This window comes from Garra rufa, chromosome 6, assembly GCF_049309525.1.
Source record: "Garra rufa chromosome 6, GarRuf1.0, whole genome shotgun sequence".
NCBI classification, from domain to species: domain Eukaryota; kingdom Metazoa; phylum Chordata; class Actinopteri; order Cypriniformes; family Cyprinidae; genus Garra; species Garra rufa.
In genome coordinates, this window is record NC_133366.1 from 48,609,542 (window position 1) to 48,627,660 (window position 18,119).

The 18,119-nt window shown below is 33.2% G+C and overlaps 1 protein-coding gene across 1 annotated transcript; it reads right to left on the minus strand.

Moving 5' to 3' along the window:
• Positions 1–560: 560 nt before the first annotated feature.
• gtf3c3 (general transcription factor IIIC, polypeptide 3) lies at positions 561–17,957 on the minus strand. Its single transcript, XM_073842932.1, has 18 exons — positions 17,799–17,957; positions 17,472–17,577; positions 13,962–14,242; positions 12,100–12,223; positions 11,780–11,971; positions 10,253–10,418; positions 9,878–10,025; positions 8,608–8,749; positions 8,275–8,375; positions 7,420–7,591; positions 6,818–7,020; positions 6,639–6,740; positions 4,843–4,978; positions 4,390–4,615; positions 2,873–3,063; positions 2,605–2,729; positions 876–1,028; positions 561–757 (listed from the first exon to the last, which is right to left on the minus strand). Exons 1-18 carry the CDS (start codon positions 17,883–17,885, stop codon positions 635–637), a joined length of 2,778 nt encoding a protein of 925 aa, XP_073699033.1. The 5' UTR covers positions 17,886–17,957; the 3' UTR covers positions 561–634.
• Between the last annotated feature and the right edge of the window lie 162 nt (positions 17,958–18,119).

An 18,119-nucleotide genomic window follows, 5' to 3' on the forward strand; every position in this document is an offset into this window, starting at 1 on the left:
ACATAACACTTACTTGATGGACTGGCATCGTGTGGATTGTGGTTCTGACGGCACCCATTCACTGCAAAGGATCTATTGGAGAGCAAGTGCAATGCTAAATTTCTCCAAATCTGTTCTCATGAAGAAACAAACTCATCTACATCTTGGATGGCCTGAGGGCAATTACATTTTCAGCAAATATTAGTGCAAGCACTGGAATAAAATAATTACCCTTTTAAAAAAAAGTTACCACACCTAAGGCTGAATTACTTACAAAAGGTATTAACAAAGTCCGTTTAGAGCTAAATGCATTTCCATATTAGGGATATCCATAAAATTTCTCGCCTTTCCTGTATACATGCTCCTTAAATGCACATAAATACTCAGACTCTGGTTATAGGATTCTAATAAAATACAAACCATGTAATGAACTGCAAATACGCTTTGGGGCTCAATTAATAATTGACTAAGCTGAAAACTGTATTGTGCTTTAAATTTTTTAAGCTTCTTAAAATTTAAAACTCATTCTTCACTTGAACTAGCACTTAAATCAAACTCACAAAGCATGGATATAATAAATTAGTTTATTGAAAAATAAAACAGTACAAATATTGTAAATTATAAATGGAGCCTGTGAGTCTGATCACTCACTGAGTCAGACAGTACAGTAAGTATAGATGACATGGCGTGCCATTTCCGTATTACCACTGGACTGGTAAATAAGAGACAGGTTGTAGGCGATCTCTCTTCTCAAGTCCACTTGATCATCATCAATCCCCTTCAAATGACAAGAGAAATCTTTTGTATTTCACAAAGCATTTTGAGAATCTGGTATGTCTCTATAATGATTTTTGGATGCATGTTGGATCATAAAGATATACCTAAAAGCATCTTACCTCCAGTTTGAGTGGAGGGAGGGTGAGGGCTTTCTCATAGTAGTGAATGGCTAAGTGACTGAGTCCGAGCTGGTGTAAAGCCCGACCAATATTGTACAAAGACTCTTGACAATGACCTCTGAGATCCACATAGCGCCACAGGAATGAGAAACCCTGAGAAACAACCAAAATATGTGCATACACAAAGTCACTTATCTATCTAAACAGGGACGTCTGGTTAAAATGAAGGTTTTTATTCATTACTGATTTACTAGTACTACTAGTCTTGTCAATTTGCATAACTAAAATTAGGTTTTTGCATTAAGTCATTGTTTTTATGACAATTAAGCACATTTGCAACATTATTATTACTACAACATGCCTGGGCAGTAAAATACACATACAATAAAAAAAAAAAAAAAAAGTTTTTTTTTTTTAGGAAGTCTCTTTTGCTCACCAAGCCTGCATTTATTTGATCCAAAATACAGCAAAGCAATATGCAAAAGAAATATTTTTTACTATTTTAAGCTTTAAATGTTTTATTTAAATATATTTTAAAATGTAATCTATTCCTGCGATCAAAGCTAAATTTTCAGCATCGTTAATCCAGTCTTCAGTGTCACGTTTAGAAATTATTCAGAAATTATTCTAATATGCTGATTTGCTGCTCAAGAAACATTTTTCATTATTAATATCTAAAACAGTTGAGTACATTTTTTTCTGAATTCTTTGATGAATAGACAGATCCAAAGATCAGCATTTATCTGAAATAATAAGCTATTGTAACATTATATACTGTACCAACAAAGAAACCATAAAAAAAATCTACTTAGCGGTTTTCAACAATAATAATAATAATAATAATAATCATAAATGTTTTTTGAGCAGCAAATCAGAATATTAGAATGATTTCTGAAGGATCATGTGACACTGAAGACTGGAGTAATGATGCCAAAAAGTCTGCCTTGAAATCACAGGAATAAATTACATTTTAAAATATATTGAAATAGAAAACAGTCATTTCAAATAGTAAAAAATATTTCAGACTTTTAATGTTTTTGCTGTACTTTGGATCAAATAAAAGCGTATATTTTAGAAAAATGTATCAAATAAATGTGTATTAATAATACAATAAAAAAATATATATAATGTAATACAATAGATTCTATTATATATAATTATTAGATATAAATTCTATATATTATATTATTTTTTATACCAATTTTTTTTTATCTTTTTTTAAGCATTTTCTAATAAAGCAAAATAAATTTCAGCAACTTTACTTCCAAAAGAAACTAGGTTAGAAAAAAAAAAAATACATTACTCTGTACCTGCACAATGGTCTTGTGACTGGAGTAATAATGCTAAAAATTCAGCTTTAAAATCACAGGAATAAATTACATTTTAAAATATACTTTCAAATAGAAAACAGTTATTTTAAATAGTAAAACATTTCAAAATTTGACTGTTTTTGCTGTACTTTGGATCAAATAAATGCAGGCTCGGTGAGCAGAGAACTTCTTTAAAAAAAAAAAACTTTAAAAGTCTTACTGTAAATAAATGTGTATAAATATATTACAATTAAAAAATAAAATATAATGTTATTTAATAGATTCTATTATATATAAATAACCATTCTATATATTATTAAAAAAAAATCTCTCTTTTTTTGGTGGGCATTTTCTAATAAAGCCAACTAAATTTCAGCAACTTTGCTTCCAAAAGTAAAAAACCCCACATCATTCTGTACCTGCACAATGAGAGGATGCCTTTTCATGACAAACCTCTGACAGGCCATATGGAAGAACGTGAGACCAACAACCAAGCTATGAAGAGGATCATCAGGCTGGTTTCTGAACGCCTGCATGTACTGACCTGCTCAGTAAAGAAAAAGTATAAGAAAACGAAGAAAACTCATTCAAATAGTGCAGTTTCCACCAATTATGGCATATGTGACAATTCACAAACGCAAATCAATAATACAACTAACCATGACACCAGAAATGTCTAAACCATACCAAGTGCATGTTTGAAAGTCCCAGAAACCAGCGAGGTGTGTCCATTGAGAAGGTAAAGCGCATGGTTATCGGGATGTTTGAGCATTAGACGCAGGCAGAAACGATGATGTCTGGCATCCTGTGAGTGCAGGGTAACCTGATTAAACACGTTCCACAGCTGAGTCCGTTCCACATTGTCCATTAACATCAACCTGCAACAGATAGTATACATCTGAGAGTACAGATCAAGTACTTAAAGACAAGTTCTCTATTGAGAAAGAAGCCCAAATGGTCACTTAAAGCCACTTCTCGATCCAATAAGTAGCACTCTGCAATCAAATAAAGAAACATTCAAACTCAAACTTGATTTTCAACCCACTATTCCTCAAGGAGAACCATTTCTTAGATATTAGACTGGAGTTCAGCTTTACACATATGCTGCCCCTTGTGTGATTGTTTATGCAGTATTGCGTCTAATTTGACTATTGTTATATGTATACAATGTATAATCCTGCATTAACACTAAAACTGTATTTATTTTAATAATAAAATGTATATATAATATAATAAAATGTTTAATAATATAATGTTTTTAAAAACAGATTCAATTTATATAAATTAAAAAAGAAGAATGAGAAGAAAAAAAAATCTACACATTTAATCAGTTAAACAAATAAATACATGAATATGCAAATAAATTAATATAAAAATAATAAGTAATAAATTAGTAGATTCTTTGTTTTAAACATGGTAAAACAATGATCAAATTAACCAAAATACTGTATAAGCAAGCACATCAATTTAAATAAAAAAATAAAATAAATAATTAAATTGTTAGATATTATATAAATATAAAATTAATATGCAAAATTTTGTTTGTAATTTAGTTAGTTTGTTTCCTTTGACATCTGGAGTTATTTCAATTCAAGACTAGTAGTAATAATACATAATTAATAAACAGTCATTTTAACCAGACGTAAATGAGAAGAATTAGGAGGAAAACATTAATTAATTAACAATTTTATGTACATATATATATATTTTACATATACATATATATATGTTAATTAATTAATATAAAATTAATGCAAAAATTATTAAATAATAGATCAGTTATAAATTATATATATATCAGCTAAATAAATAAATATTTTAATTAATTAAGAAATATAAAAATAATGTTAAAAAAGAATTAAATATTAAATCAGTAATAAATTAGCGGACAATGATCAAATTATCCAAAATACTATATAAACAAGAACATAAATATATATATATATAAGAAATATTTTATGTTTAGATCATATTTTCAAATATAAACCTATACATTTAAGTAGTTTTTAAAGACACAGAATAAATAATTTCATCTATAAAACACAAAATCCTGCATTTTACACCCAAATAAATTTTTGGTAAATTTGTTAAACATGGTAAATTAGCTCAAATACTGCTTAAACAAAGCAGGTTTTGATTCATTTGCTGATTTTATTTAGGATGCGATATATATATATATATATATATATGAAGATTTATCTGACCTTATATAGTCATAAGCTTTGCGGAAGTTGCGGTCGAGGAAGGCGGCAGACAGGCCGAGGTATTCCAGCTCTTTGCGCTTCACGCGGTCATCATAGAAGGAGTAGTACTCTAAAGTAGAGTCTACTAATAACTCTGCCTCAGTGAAGCGCTTCACCTCACACAAAACGGCCAAACAGCGCAGTAATAGCTTCCACCAGTCATCTCGAGAGAGGACGCTCGTCTTACCTTAGAGAGAAATACACCAAAAGAAAGACATCAGCTGAAAATGTAATATGTTTTAAAGAAGCAGCAAGTAACTGCATTTTGATTAAAGTTTACATAGATTTGTTTTAGTCCCTCTAAACCTGGTTTATTTTCAATCGACTGCTGCTGGGTTGTAGTATGCAAATATTATTGAACATTCAATTCATTATGTGATCTTTAAGTTTAAAGTCATTTTTTATGTGCTTTACCCGTCACATCCAGATACGCTGCCTCCTGGTCATCAATTTCTGTCAGTTTGTTGCCTGAAACTTTTAAAAGCTTCAGATGTTTGACACCAGAGGATGTGTCAGAGACGACACACACCTGAGCCCTCACCATCGCCACCTTCAGTAAACAGAAAACACAACCACGTCAACAAATGAAGGTGAAAAATGTCAAGTCTTCTAAACCTGGCAGTCAGAGAGCAGGACTCTTTAAGAGTGGTTGATTACAAATATATATTCAGATTTAGTTTGATATAAACTGATTATTCAGGTATAGATGATACAGTTGAGGTCAAAAGTTCATACGAAATCATACAAAATGCATGTTATTGTTTATTTAGTACTGACCTGAATAAGATATTTCACATATAAGATGTTTACATATAGTCCACAAGAGAAAATAATAGTTGAATTTATAAAAATGACCCCGTTCAAAAGTTTACATACACTTGATTCTTAATACGGTGTTGTTACCTGAATGATCCACAGCTGTTGTTCATGAGTCTCTTGTCTCTTGTTTTTCCTGAACAGTTAAACTGCCCGCTGCTCTTCAGAAACCCTTTCCAGCATTGACTGTATGATTTTGCAATCCATCTTTTCACACTGAGGACAACTCACTGAGGGACTCATATGCAAATGTTACAGAAGGTTCAAATGCTCACTGATGCTTCTGAAGGAAAATGCATTTAGAGCCAGGGGTGAAAACTTTTGAAAAGAATGGTGATGTGTATATTTTTCTTATTTTGCCTAAATATCATATTTTTTCATTTAGTACTGCTCTTCAACTCTAAATGCATTGTGTTTCCTTCTGGAGCATCAGTGAGTGTTTGAACCTTCTGTAATAGTTGCATATGAGTCCCTCAGTTGTCCTCAGTGTGAAAAGATGGATCTTAAAATCATACAGTCATTGTTGGAAAGGGTTCAAATACACAAAAATGCTGGAAAACCAAAGAATTTGTGGTACCTGAAGAATCTTTCTGGCAGAATTCTTTCTTGTTCAGGACAAATTATTATTTTCTGTGAAAAATCTTATTCAGGTCAATACTAAATAAACAATAACATGCATTTTGTCTAATCCCTCTTAATTTGGTCAAATAATTAATATTATGCAGATTCTGAAAGGGGGATGTAAACTTTTGACCTTGACTGTATATGAGAGATATGGTATGCCTATATCAAATTAGTGGTTTTCACTGCTTTCCTAATGATGAGAAGAGAAGAGAAGAAACAAATGGGAAGATGCCTATGGACGAATAAAACTTCTTAAAGACCCGTAACTTTGTCCTTTCTACTTCAGCCCTAATGCCTTTAAGGCCTTTAGTCGACCGCAGCTACTGAAAGAGCTTACAAACGGCAGAGACAAAAAACACTAGATGCCATCCTGGCAGGATGTAAACATGCAGATGCTTGTCATGACACTGCAGACACTGAAGGAGTTGTTTTTAGCGTGGATTTCACTCAATATCTGGTGGTGTTCAGACTTCTTGTGGGAAAAGATGGTACGGTATTTGGTTTAAGCTTATGCTTAGATGCACTGCCCTCTGTAAGCTCTTTCAGTAGCTGTGGTCATCGCATCAGTATTTTATTTTCACAGTTGTGTTGCAGTAAAAATGGCAACAGTTAGCGCCAGTAGCTCACGGAGTGCAACCATTTCAGATCACCGAAATAATGGTGCCCACCCATAGTCCAAAATATGTATAAAAAGAGACATCATTTATGTAATATTAAGCCATACAAGTCTTAACACCCAGGGTTCCCTTTAAGCACAGGCAGATTCTGACCTTCAGGAGCATGGACAGCATGGTCAATACAGTGTCAATGTAATCATCAGTGCATCCTTGAGCATGGAGAAGAGTCGAGCGATGCAACAACAGCTTCAGCTCCTGAAAAACATCACACATGTAATCACACACAAGCCCTGTGTCTACACCATAAACACAAGACTATGTTAAACACACACCTGCTGGGCAGCTGAAGAGTCCTGTGCGAGGGTTTCGGCATCATACATGGGCTCCAGGGCCTTGAGGGCCATGTTGGGTCGTCCCAACTGCTGTTGGAGGGTGGAGAGGGCCAGACGTGCATCTAGATGCAGCGGAGCCATTTCAACAACCTTACTGTAGCTCTTCGCTGCAACCTCCAAATGACCAAGCGCCTTTAGACACTCTGCAAAGAAGCAAATTACAATCAGGTGACTAATAAGACATCTATGACTCTGGACCACTAAACCAGTCTTAAGTAGTATGGGGATTTGTAGCAATAGCCAAAATACATTGTATGGGTCAGAATTACAGATTTTCCTTTTATGACAAAAACAATTAGGATATTAAGTAAAGATCATGTTCCATGAAGATATTTTGTAAATTTCCTACTGTAAATATATCAAAACTTAATTTTTGATTAGTAATATGCATTGCTTCATTTGAACTTTAAAGGTGATTTTCTTAATATTTACATTCTTTTGCACCCTCAGATTCCAGGTTATGACTGGTTTTGTGGTCCAGGGACACATTTTACTATTATTTTTCATTGCTTGTTCAAATTTATTGCAACATAGCTTGTAACCTGCATGTCGCAGCCAAACGACTGCCAGGTTGTATCTCTCAGAGCAGACGAGGGCAGAGAGCAGAGGCAGGGCAGAGTTATACTCGCCCTCTTCCATAAAAGCCTCGGCCACATCCAAATACAAATCGCCCAGCTCCTCCGGGCTCTGCTCCATCAGTGACGTCAGAATGGGCTAAAGACAAAATGTCACAGGCAAGAAAATCAAACATGGACACATTGATTCTATCATCTGGAGTGTTCGTTCATTTTCAAAGTGAGAATGTTAAAATGTTTCCTTCTGAATGTTTAAATGGCATTCAGCAGATATTGTGAATATAAAATGAATACAAATGAAACGAAACACAAATATATTGCTTAAAATATAAGGCAATGCAAAAGGTACAGTACAGCCAATAATGAAAATTCTGACATACTCACTCTCATGTCGTTCCAAACTCTTCAGATCACAGATTAAGATATTTTTGATGCACACCAAAGACTGACTGTTAAATAAAGGCCTTATTTTTGTTTACATTTTCTTGTAGCTTTGTAAAATTAAGGTTAAACCACTGATGTCACATGGACTATTCTAACAATGTCCTTACTACCTTTATAGGCAGTAATGCAACATGGTAGTTGCATTGCTGTCTATGCAGGGTCTGAAAGCTCTCGGATTTCATCAAAAACATCTTGATTTGTCTTCTGAAGATGAACAAAGGTCTTACTTGTTTGGAACGACATGAGGGTGAGTAATTAATTGCAGAATTTTAATTTGTACATAAATTAGCCATTTAATGCAAGATGACAACAAAACTGCTCAGGAACCAACAATATTACGTGGAAATCTTACTTTTGTATGTGTATAAATGCACTTACATCCAGAGGTTTGAAGACGCGCTGGTGGATGAGACACACCATCATCTTCACTCTGATGTCGACTGGAACATCATCAGGAATCACCACCTCTAAGACTTTACCTAAGCATTTAAAAACATGTCATCAATGTGATCATAATCATTTTCTCTCATTAACAATGTTATTATCGGCCTAGTCCTTTTAAACCAAACTCTACATTGCAAAGACTGCATAATATATAAAGCACACATTGAATAGAAGATTATTATTATTATTAAAAATGTATTTATTTTCATTATAATCTGTGATACAGCATTTCACATTACGACAGAACATTCATTTTTTTCGTCTTACCTTTTTCCACTTCAGAGTCTTTCTTATCTTCACCTTCCGTATCTTGTGCAGGCGTCTGATCAGCCGTCTCCGTTTCCATCAGCGTCTTTGTTTCCTCCTTCTCCTCTCTTTTTAGAACGATGCCACAAAATTTCACCAGCGCCTACAGACACATATATTTTAGCGTTTACATTAAAACAAATACAATAGAGGGAAAAAGGAGAAACACTTAGAACAACTTGCAGCAAGTGTGAATTACGACAAAAAAAATAATAATTTAATCAGAACCTCTTAATTTATTACTAGAGCAGTTCTCAACTTCATTAAGAAAACTATAAAAAATAATTATTTTTGTGTATTACTTTTTGTAACCATTTTGTTCATTTTATTGCAAAAAAATACATATTTTAAATATTTAACTTAATTCAGAATTGATGTTTTTTTTTTACATTTTAAACAATAATAATAAAATTACAAATACAACAAATTATTAATAAGAAAAAAACATGTATTAAAATTATATAAATAAACTGAAAAAACAACAACTAATAATTACAGAATACTAATTTTTATGCATCAAGTGTGCATTGACAAAAATGTGTTAAATTGGTTTTATATTTCTTTATTCAGTAATATTACTACTATTAATATTTCTTTATTCATTATATTTCATTACTACAGTAGTGTCCAACTTTAAGAAAAATACAATGAGCAGTTTAAAGACTAATTTTTATTTAAAATATTGGATCAAAATGTAATATTTTTAATTTGTATAAACATTTTAGCTCTGATTTTTATATACGCTTTAAATAATCTTTTTACTCAAAGTTCCACATCATCATTATGTTTGTCATTTTTTTCAACTGTCCTCACTTATAGAACCATTTTAACATGCTATTGCTGTATTAACATATTTTTAACATAATGGCTTTAGCTACAGTATTTTGAGAATAACAGCAGATAACTTTACCTAATTGACAGTTCCATTTCTATATACACTCTTAGTACTGATAGTTCCATGGAACTTTCCCATTCCACAAAAGCTTCTTTACAGTGAAAAAAGGTTCTTTAGATTTAAAAAAAAAAGTTCTTCACACTAAGAAAAATATGGTTCTTTTTAAAAACTGTTCATTGAAAGAATCTTTGGGGGACCAAAAAATGTTTCTTCTATGGCATCACTGCAAAGCCCCCCTTTATAACCCTTTTTGATGAGTCTAATGGCATCATGTCCTATCCTATCCTGTTCTCTATATTTGTCACTAAAAAGCCTGCTAGTCTTCTCTGACCTCACCTCCAAAGCTTTGTCATGTTGGTGGTTGGCTATAAAGAGTTCAGCGGCCATGTTGACACATTCATGTGAGACCAGTTCAGGATGTCTCTCCAGAGCTTCCTCTATGACCCCTATAGCAGATGGCAGCTCGCTGCTCTCATAGTAACTCCTGAAATAAACACAAGCACAGTTCTGGGGTTAAAAACCATACAAGCAGGGATATGTACATTATGGCACTGAGAAGTTGTCACAGCATTGATGGCACAACCATGAGCTCATCAACATGTCAATATTTAAATATAAACACCAATACAAACCTTAACATCTAATCATAACAGAGGCCACTTACATGCATAATCTTAAAGCTACAGTAGCAAAAACATGGGTGCATCATACTTTGCCATGTCGCGTGAAAGCTGCATGAACTGTTGTCCATCAGACGGTGGCAGCAGGCTGAGAATGCGGCGATACCCATCCATGGCTTGCTTGTGCTCCCCGACCTGCTCATAAAGGCTTGAGCGCTCCCATAGGTACTGAACGTTACTGGGGTCGTATTTAATCGCTGGGAACAAAAGCATAGACAATTACTTTAAACACATTTTGTGCTAGACATTTCACAAAGTATCTTAACATCTGACTGTTAGTAAACAGCGATAACCTTCATCTCACTTTTTGTTTCAAAACCCAAACCAAATATGTGACCCTGGACCACAAAACCAGTCTTAAGTCGCTGGGGTATATTTGTAGCAATAGCCAAAAATACATTGTATGGGTCAAAATTATTGATTTTTCTTTTATGCCAAAAATCATTAGGTAAAGATCATGTTCCATGAAGATTTTTTGTAAAATTCCTACTGTAAACATATCAAAATGTAATTTTCGATTAGTAATATGCATTGTTAAGTACATAATTTGGACAACTTTAAAGGTGATTTTCTCAGTATTTTGATTTATTTGCACCCTCAGATTCCAGATTTTCAAATAGATGTATCTCAGCCAAATATTGTCCTATCTTAACAAACCATACATCAATAAAAAGCTTATTTATTGAGCTTTCATATGATATATACATCTCAGTTTTGTAAAATTTAACCTTATGACTGGTTTTGTGGTCCAGGGTCACATATATGTGTATTTATATAAATCAATCAATCAATATATAAAAAAATATATATATTAAGAAATGTTGCTTGAGCAGCAAATCAGCATATTAGAATGATTTCTGAATGATCATGTGACTGGAGTAATTGATCACAGGAATAAATTACATTTTAAAATACTGTATAGAAAAGAGTCATTATAAAATTAATATGTTGAACAGCTGAGTAGAATTTGTTCAGGTTTCTTTGATGAATACAAAGAACAACATTTATCTGAAATAGAAATCTTTTGTAACATTATAAATGTCATTATCATCACTTTTGATCAATTTAAAGCATCCTTGCTAAATAAAAGTATTGATTTCTATCATTTCTTTTCCCTCAAAAAAAAAAAGAAAATATTGACTATTGATTGTGTATAACGTTACCAACTAAAAGCTTTTTGTTTCAGATAAATTCTGATCTTTGGATATTTCTATTCATCAAAGAATTCGTCAACTGTTTTAAATATTGATAATAATAATAAATGTTTCTTGAACAGCAACTCAGCGTATTAGAATGATTTCTGAAGGATCATGTGACACTGGAAACTGGAATAATAATGATGAAAATTCAGCTTTGCATCACATGAATAAACATAATGTAAAATGCAATATATTCAAATAGAAAACAGTAATTCAAATTTTAATAATATTTTAAAATTTTACTGCATTTGCAACCAAATAAATGCAGCCTTGATGAGCCTTGAAGAGACTTTCAAAAACATAAAAAAAATCTTACAGACTTCACACGTTTGAAAGATAGTGCAGGCGTGTTAACAGACCTTTAGTGTAGCAGATGATGGCTTGTTTGATGTTGTCCTGCTCCAGGGACATGTCTGCCAGTTTGACCCACTCCTCACAGTCACTGGGGTTCAGATGAGCAGCAATCAGTCCAAACTGAAGTGCTTTCTCCATGTCCCCTTGATCCTCATAGATCATAGCCAGTGTGGAGAACGGCTCGTATGCCACAGGAGCTGAGAGAGATGAGAGAGACAGGATTTATTCTATGACACTACTGATTAATCTGCAGACACAGCTACAATTAAAACACTGTGTCTCTGGTCCGTGACCCAGGTCAACTTTTACACCCCAAATAACTCACCTTGGCGAATGATCTCCATGCACATCAGGACGGCATCCTCCTTGTCTCCTCTAGCGTAGCGGATGTTAGCCTCTCCCATGAGTCCTCTGAGAGCCCGTGGTAATTTACTACGATGACGTCTCTCCTAATAAAATAACCAAACATAAATAGAAAATGTGATCAATGCTACAAAATGATCATGATTACAGTTTTTTACAGACGCTAGGACACATTTCTCAATACTTAGGTCACTTTTGCAAAACTCTTCACACAGTGAGCACAACAGAAGTCTATGTGGGCTAAACTGAGGATCAATTATCATTGTTTTGGCACAAAATGCATTCAATGACTACATCTCTCAAATTTCATGAATTCTTTTCTCACTCAGACACAACAACTGACAAAAATCTTTGTACGTACAGGACATTTTGCACGTGCTTACATACTGTTTTCAAAACTGTTAAACTTATGTTCAAAACAATGACATAATGCAAAACTGAATAAGACAGCAAAATTAAACAGCAATATTTTATTGAAACATATTTCAAATCTAAAAATGCAGTAGATTAGCATTACTATTGTATCTGTATCAGTGGATGGTGTGTATACAAATTCTTGTATTTTGGAATTACTTAGTGCAAAAAAATAAAAATAAATAAACAACATAAAATATTGACGAATTCTGCATCATGTCTGATTCATTCCAGTAACATATATTGCAGTTATAAACAATATATATTGCAATTATAAACAGAGATGTGTCCTTGTTTTACACAAGAAAACACTGTGTAATGCTACATGTTGTTAGTGTTTTTTAGGTCATTGTTTTGTGGGTGACAAAGTGTGTTTGTCGGCTGTCAACCTTTGCTAGTGTTCTGGAAGAATGAGTTTATTTGAGACCTGAATAAAGTGTTTTGGTAGTTGTAGTGCATTTTGAATGTGAAATGAACTGCTTTGCCAAGCTGAAAGTCGGTTAGGAGAATTGTGTGAAGAATTTTGCAAAAGTGACCTAAGTATTGAGAAATGTGTCCTAGCGTCTGTAAAAAACTGTAATAACAGTAATTATACCTGTAGGAGTTAACAAAAAAAAAAAGAAATATACACACATTTCTTTATTTATAAACTCTTAATCTATTACTATGGTAATTTTTGACTTGATTAATATAACCATTAAATAATTTAACTAAGTTTTATATATATAACATTAGTTAACATTGTTGTAAACATTTTATTTATTTTTTTGCAAGAAAATAAACATTTTAACTATATAACTTTTTTATATATTTTTTTAAATAATAATAATAAACCTACAAATAAAATTCATTAACCATAAAATAAAATCATAACTAGTCATTACAGAATATTAATTATATGTGACCCTAGACCACAAAACCAATCATAAGGGTAAATTTTTGTGAATGAAAACTGAATAAATGAGCTTTCCATTGAAGTATGGTTTGTTAGGATAGGGTAATATTTGGCTGAGATACAACTATTTGAAAATCTGGAATCTGAGGGTGCAAAAAACATCGAAATATTGAGAAAATCGCCTTTAAAGTTTTAATCAAAGCTGTCCTAAGACAAGAACGGGTACTGTTTTGGTTTTAGGACAACTTTGATGAAAGGTTTTGATCCACTTCAAATGTTGACTACTGTATCCGTGCTTCCAAAGACTGGTTTTGTGTTCCAGGGTCACATTTGCATCAATTGTACATTACGACAAGCATGTGTATAAATATAGCAAAAACAAAGGAGTGTATTTCTGATACTTATTTGTGTGTATATGTAATTAGATTAACATATATATTTTTTTTTTCTGTAACATTTAATTAACTTATTTGTTACTGATTATTAATGCTGACCTAGCCAGGCGATTTACCAACCTTCATCATTTTCTTATTCTCACGGTTCAGCTCCATTTCTAGGGCGAACACATCTCCGGGTGTGATTTCATTGCCATCATTGTCCTCCTCTTCTTCCTCCTCATCATCATCGTCGTCGTCGTCGTCATCATCATCATCTCCATCCTCCTCTTCAATGTCTTTCCACTCCATCTTCCCATCTTCATTATCTTCATCCTCTTCCACACACTCCTCCAGACCTTCTCCGATCATGGATGCAAAAGCTTTCTGAACAGATGGACTGACTCCCTCTTCTGTCGTCTCTGTCAGAGATCACACAAAATACAACTTGTGATGTTGTGTGGTGCTGAATATTGATTCCCACCTGCTTCATTCAAAAGCTCTTGATACGATTGCCACACAAGCAAAACTAAAACCTCTGATCTATCAGAAGTCAATCAATAAATTCCAAGATAAAATTTTGGTGTAAAAACAAAGTTATTTTTAAAAGTTTGGGATTGACAAGATTTCTTCTTCTTTCTTTTTTTTATTCAGTAAGAATGCATTAAATTGATCAAAAGTGACAGCAAAGACATTTATAATGTTACTATATACATATTAATATACATATATATATTTGTTTGAACTTCTGTTAATCAAAGAATCCTAAAAAAAATGTATCACAGCTTCCAAAAAAATATTAAGCAGCACAACTGTTATGCCAATAATATGAAATGTTACTTGAGCAGCAAATCAGCACATTAGAATGATTTCTGAAGGATCATGTGACACTGAAGACTGGACTAATGATGCTGAAAACTCAGCTATGCATCACAACCATAAATTAAAATGTTAAAAATTAGTAAAGAGCTATTTTAAATTGTAATAATATTTGATAATATTTCTGATTGGTAGTGAAATTTATACAACATCCAATTTAACACTTATTTAAAAAGCCCAATATTCTGAAAATGATGTTTAAGTTATATTTTGTTCTCTATGTATTCTACCATACATTTAGCTTTCTAAGAATTAGTGTTTTTCAGCACTTTGCCAAATAAATCTCTTCTTCCTCTAAACACACATAAACCAAACACTGTACACTGGTTCTCAACTGTGCTATTAAATATAAAACTTGATAATCAGTGTTGGAGGTAAGGCATTTCAATTACAACGCAAGTTACGTAATAATATTACTTTTTCCAAGTAACTAGTAAAGTAACGCATTATTTTTTAATTGACAAGAAAATAGTTACTTTTTCAAATAAATAACGCCAGTTATTTGTAACTATCCAAGTAACTAGTAAAGTAACGCCAGCAGTTTTTTGCTGCTGACCTTTGATGATCCAACTCATCCATACTAAAAAACAAAAATGACTCAGGATAATCTAACATTTGTTTTCCTTTTTTTATTGCTGAAGAGTTGACATTTTTTCTTCTGTGGTCTACTGTACAGACGTGAATTTACTTTTCTCTAAGCCTGAGGCTTTTGGTGTAAAAAGGCTTTTATATTCGCCAAAAAAATTTAAAAGTAACGCAAATTACTTTCCATAAAAAGTAACTAAGTAACGTAGTTAGTTACTTTTTTAAGGGAGTACCTCAATACTGTAATGCATTACTTTTAAAAGTAACGTTCCCCAACACTGGTGATAATTTATATCATATTTATTCAGGTATAAGGTAAAGTCCATTTCTGTCTACAGTATGCATATTATTTAGATTTTTGGTTTATCTCATATTTCATCAATTAAATTAATGTCTAATTTTGAGGTTACATTAATGTTTTGTGGGACACTTCTAATAAAGTTAATATTAGGCTGATTGCAAAAACAGCTCAGACCAGTCTAGTCAAGACTGGTCATAAAGTCAGTTACAAAAAAGGTAGATTAGTCTACTTTGAACTGTTTGACTGTTAGTAACTGAATGAGATGAGCGTTTGTGGTTGAAAAGTACATACATATATATATTTTTTTTTTTTTTAAATGGCCAATCGTTTCGCTAGATAAGACTCTTATTCCTAGGCTGGGATCATGTAAAGCCCTTTAAAGCTGCATTGGACCTTCAACTCACTGGCTCCCAATTAAATCCACTATATGGATAAAAATCCTCAGTTTTCCTCAGAAACTTTAATTTCTTTTCGACTGATAAAAGAAAGACATGAGCATCTATCTAAACTATCAGGGAATTTTTATCTGTCCTTTAACACAGTGGCTCTGTTGTTTATGCAGTTGGTTGTAATGACAGTAAAAACTTAGCTTAGTCTCATTATTACTTTTTATCCCTTTAAAGGAGTAGTTCACTTTCAGAACCAAAATTTACAGATAATGTACTCACCCCCTCGTCATCCAAGATGTTCTTTCTTTCTTCAGTCGTAAGGAAATTATGTTTTTTAAATAAAGTATTTCTGGATTTCTCTCCATATAATGGACTTCTATGGTGTCCCCGAGTAATTACAATAATGAAGGAATGGTTTTAGACATAAAAGACATATTTGAAATACACTCATAGGTCCTCTCGCCGTTTGCGACCACCCATCATGGTTAATCGTCTGTCTGTCTGAGTGCCAACAATGTGACGTGTTGAGCACATTGTGCGCTGCACACTAGGTGGTGGGCGTAACCAAACATAGATAGAATGTTAAAACGGCTTGCCATACTAGTATGGCAAAGATTATTTAATGCCAAAATGTCTTGCCATAGCGGCAGATACTTTTTAGGTTGGAAGTGGCATGCACAATAAGCAGAAATGTCATGCATTTTAAACGTCTGACGGACCACCCACTAACATTTTCGTCTATTCTCGTCTCGTCAACGAAAAACTCACACACGTCTCGTCATGTTTTAGTCATCAACGAGCCATTTTTACCTCGTCATCGTCTCGTTATCGTCATGAAAAAAAAGTGGCGTCAACGAAAAAGCTGCATTTTGGAAGTTCAAACTCAGGGGCACCATAGAAGTCCATTATATGTGACCCAGGACCACAAAACCAGTCTTAAGTTGCTGGGGTATATTTGTAGCAATAGCCAAAAATACATTGCATGGGTCAAAATTTTTGATTTTTCTTTTCCAAAAATCATTAAGAAATTAAGGAAAGATCATGTTACATGATGATTCTTTGTATAATTCCTACTGTAAATATATCAAAATGTAATTTTTGATTAGTAATATGCATTGTTAAGAGCCTAATTTGGACAACTTTAAAGGTGATTTTCTCAGTATTTAGATTTTTTTGCACCCTCAGATTCCAGATTTTCAAATAGATGTATCACACAAATCATAACAAACCATACATCAATAGAAAGCTTATTTATTGAGTATTCATCTCAATTTAACCTTATGACTGGTTTTGTGGTCCAGGGTCACATATGGAGAGAAATCCTGAAATGTTTTCCTCAAAAAACACTATTTCTTTACGACTGAAGAAAGAAAGACATGAACATATTGGATGACAAGGGGGTGAGTACATTATCTGTACATTTTTGCTCTGAAAGTGAACTACTCCTTTAAGGCCCTAACGGTTAGAAAAAGCCTGGAAATACCACGTGATATCGACCTGTTTGGCGTTTCCGTGTCCCTTTAGCACTTCGTTTTGAAGTGGACGGAACAGCGTCCTCCTGTTCAGCAGCTTCCTCTTCATCTGACACATCTCCCTTCTCCTCCTGAAACACATGTGTCACATGCTACTCCATAGTACTTCAACAATACCATGGTGAAAGTCCAAATCTCACGGTTCACAACTGGTTAGTGGACACATATACATATATATGCACTACAATAGACTGTGTATCTAAACACATAGTATATACATTTATATAGATGCTGAATAGAGAGTCTTAATGTTCATTAGCTTAACTATGTGAATAAAACAGAGTAATATTACCTTATCCTTGGCTTTTCTTTCCTCTCTCCGCCTTTCAAACTCCTCGAAAGTTATCTTCCCTTCTAAATACTCATTCAACTCGGACATTGTAGAAAAATAACAAAGTTTACAGCTTCATATCACATATAGTATAAACATAACACTGATGCACTGCATATACACTGTTACAGTTCCTGCGTTACTGCATTTCAGCCAATCAGAGAGCTGAAATTCTTCTTCGACGGTGAATGAAACACAACCACAAGTGAGGTATTTCCAAAAGACCCACATCGCCATCAAGCGTTGAAAGAAACATAGCGCAATCCAAATTTATCGTGGTAA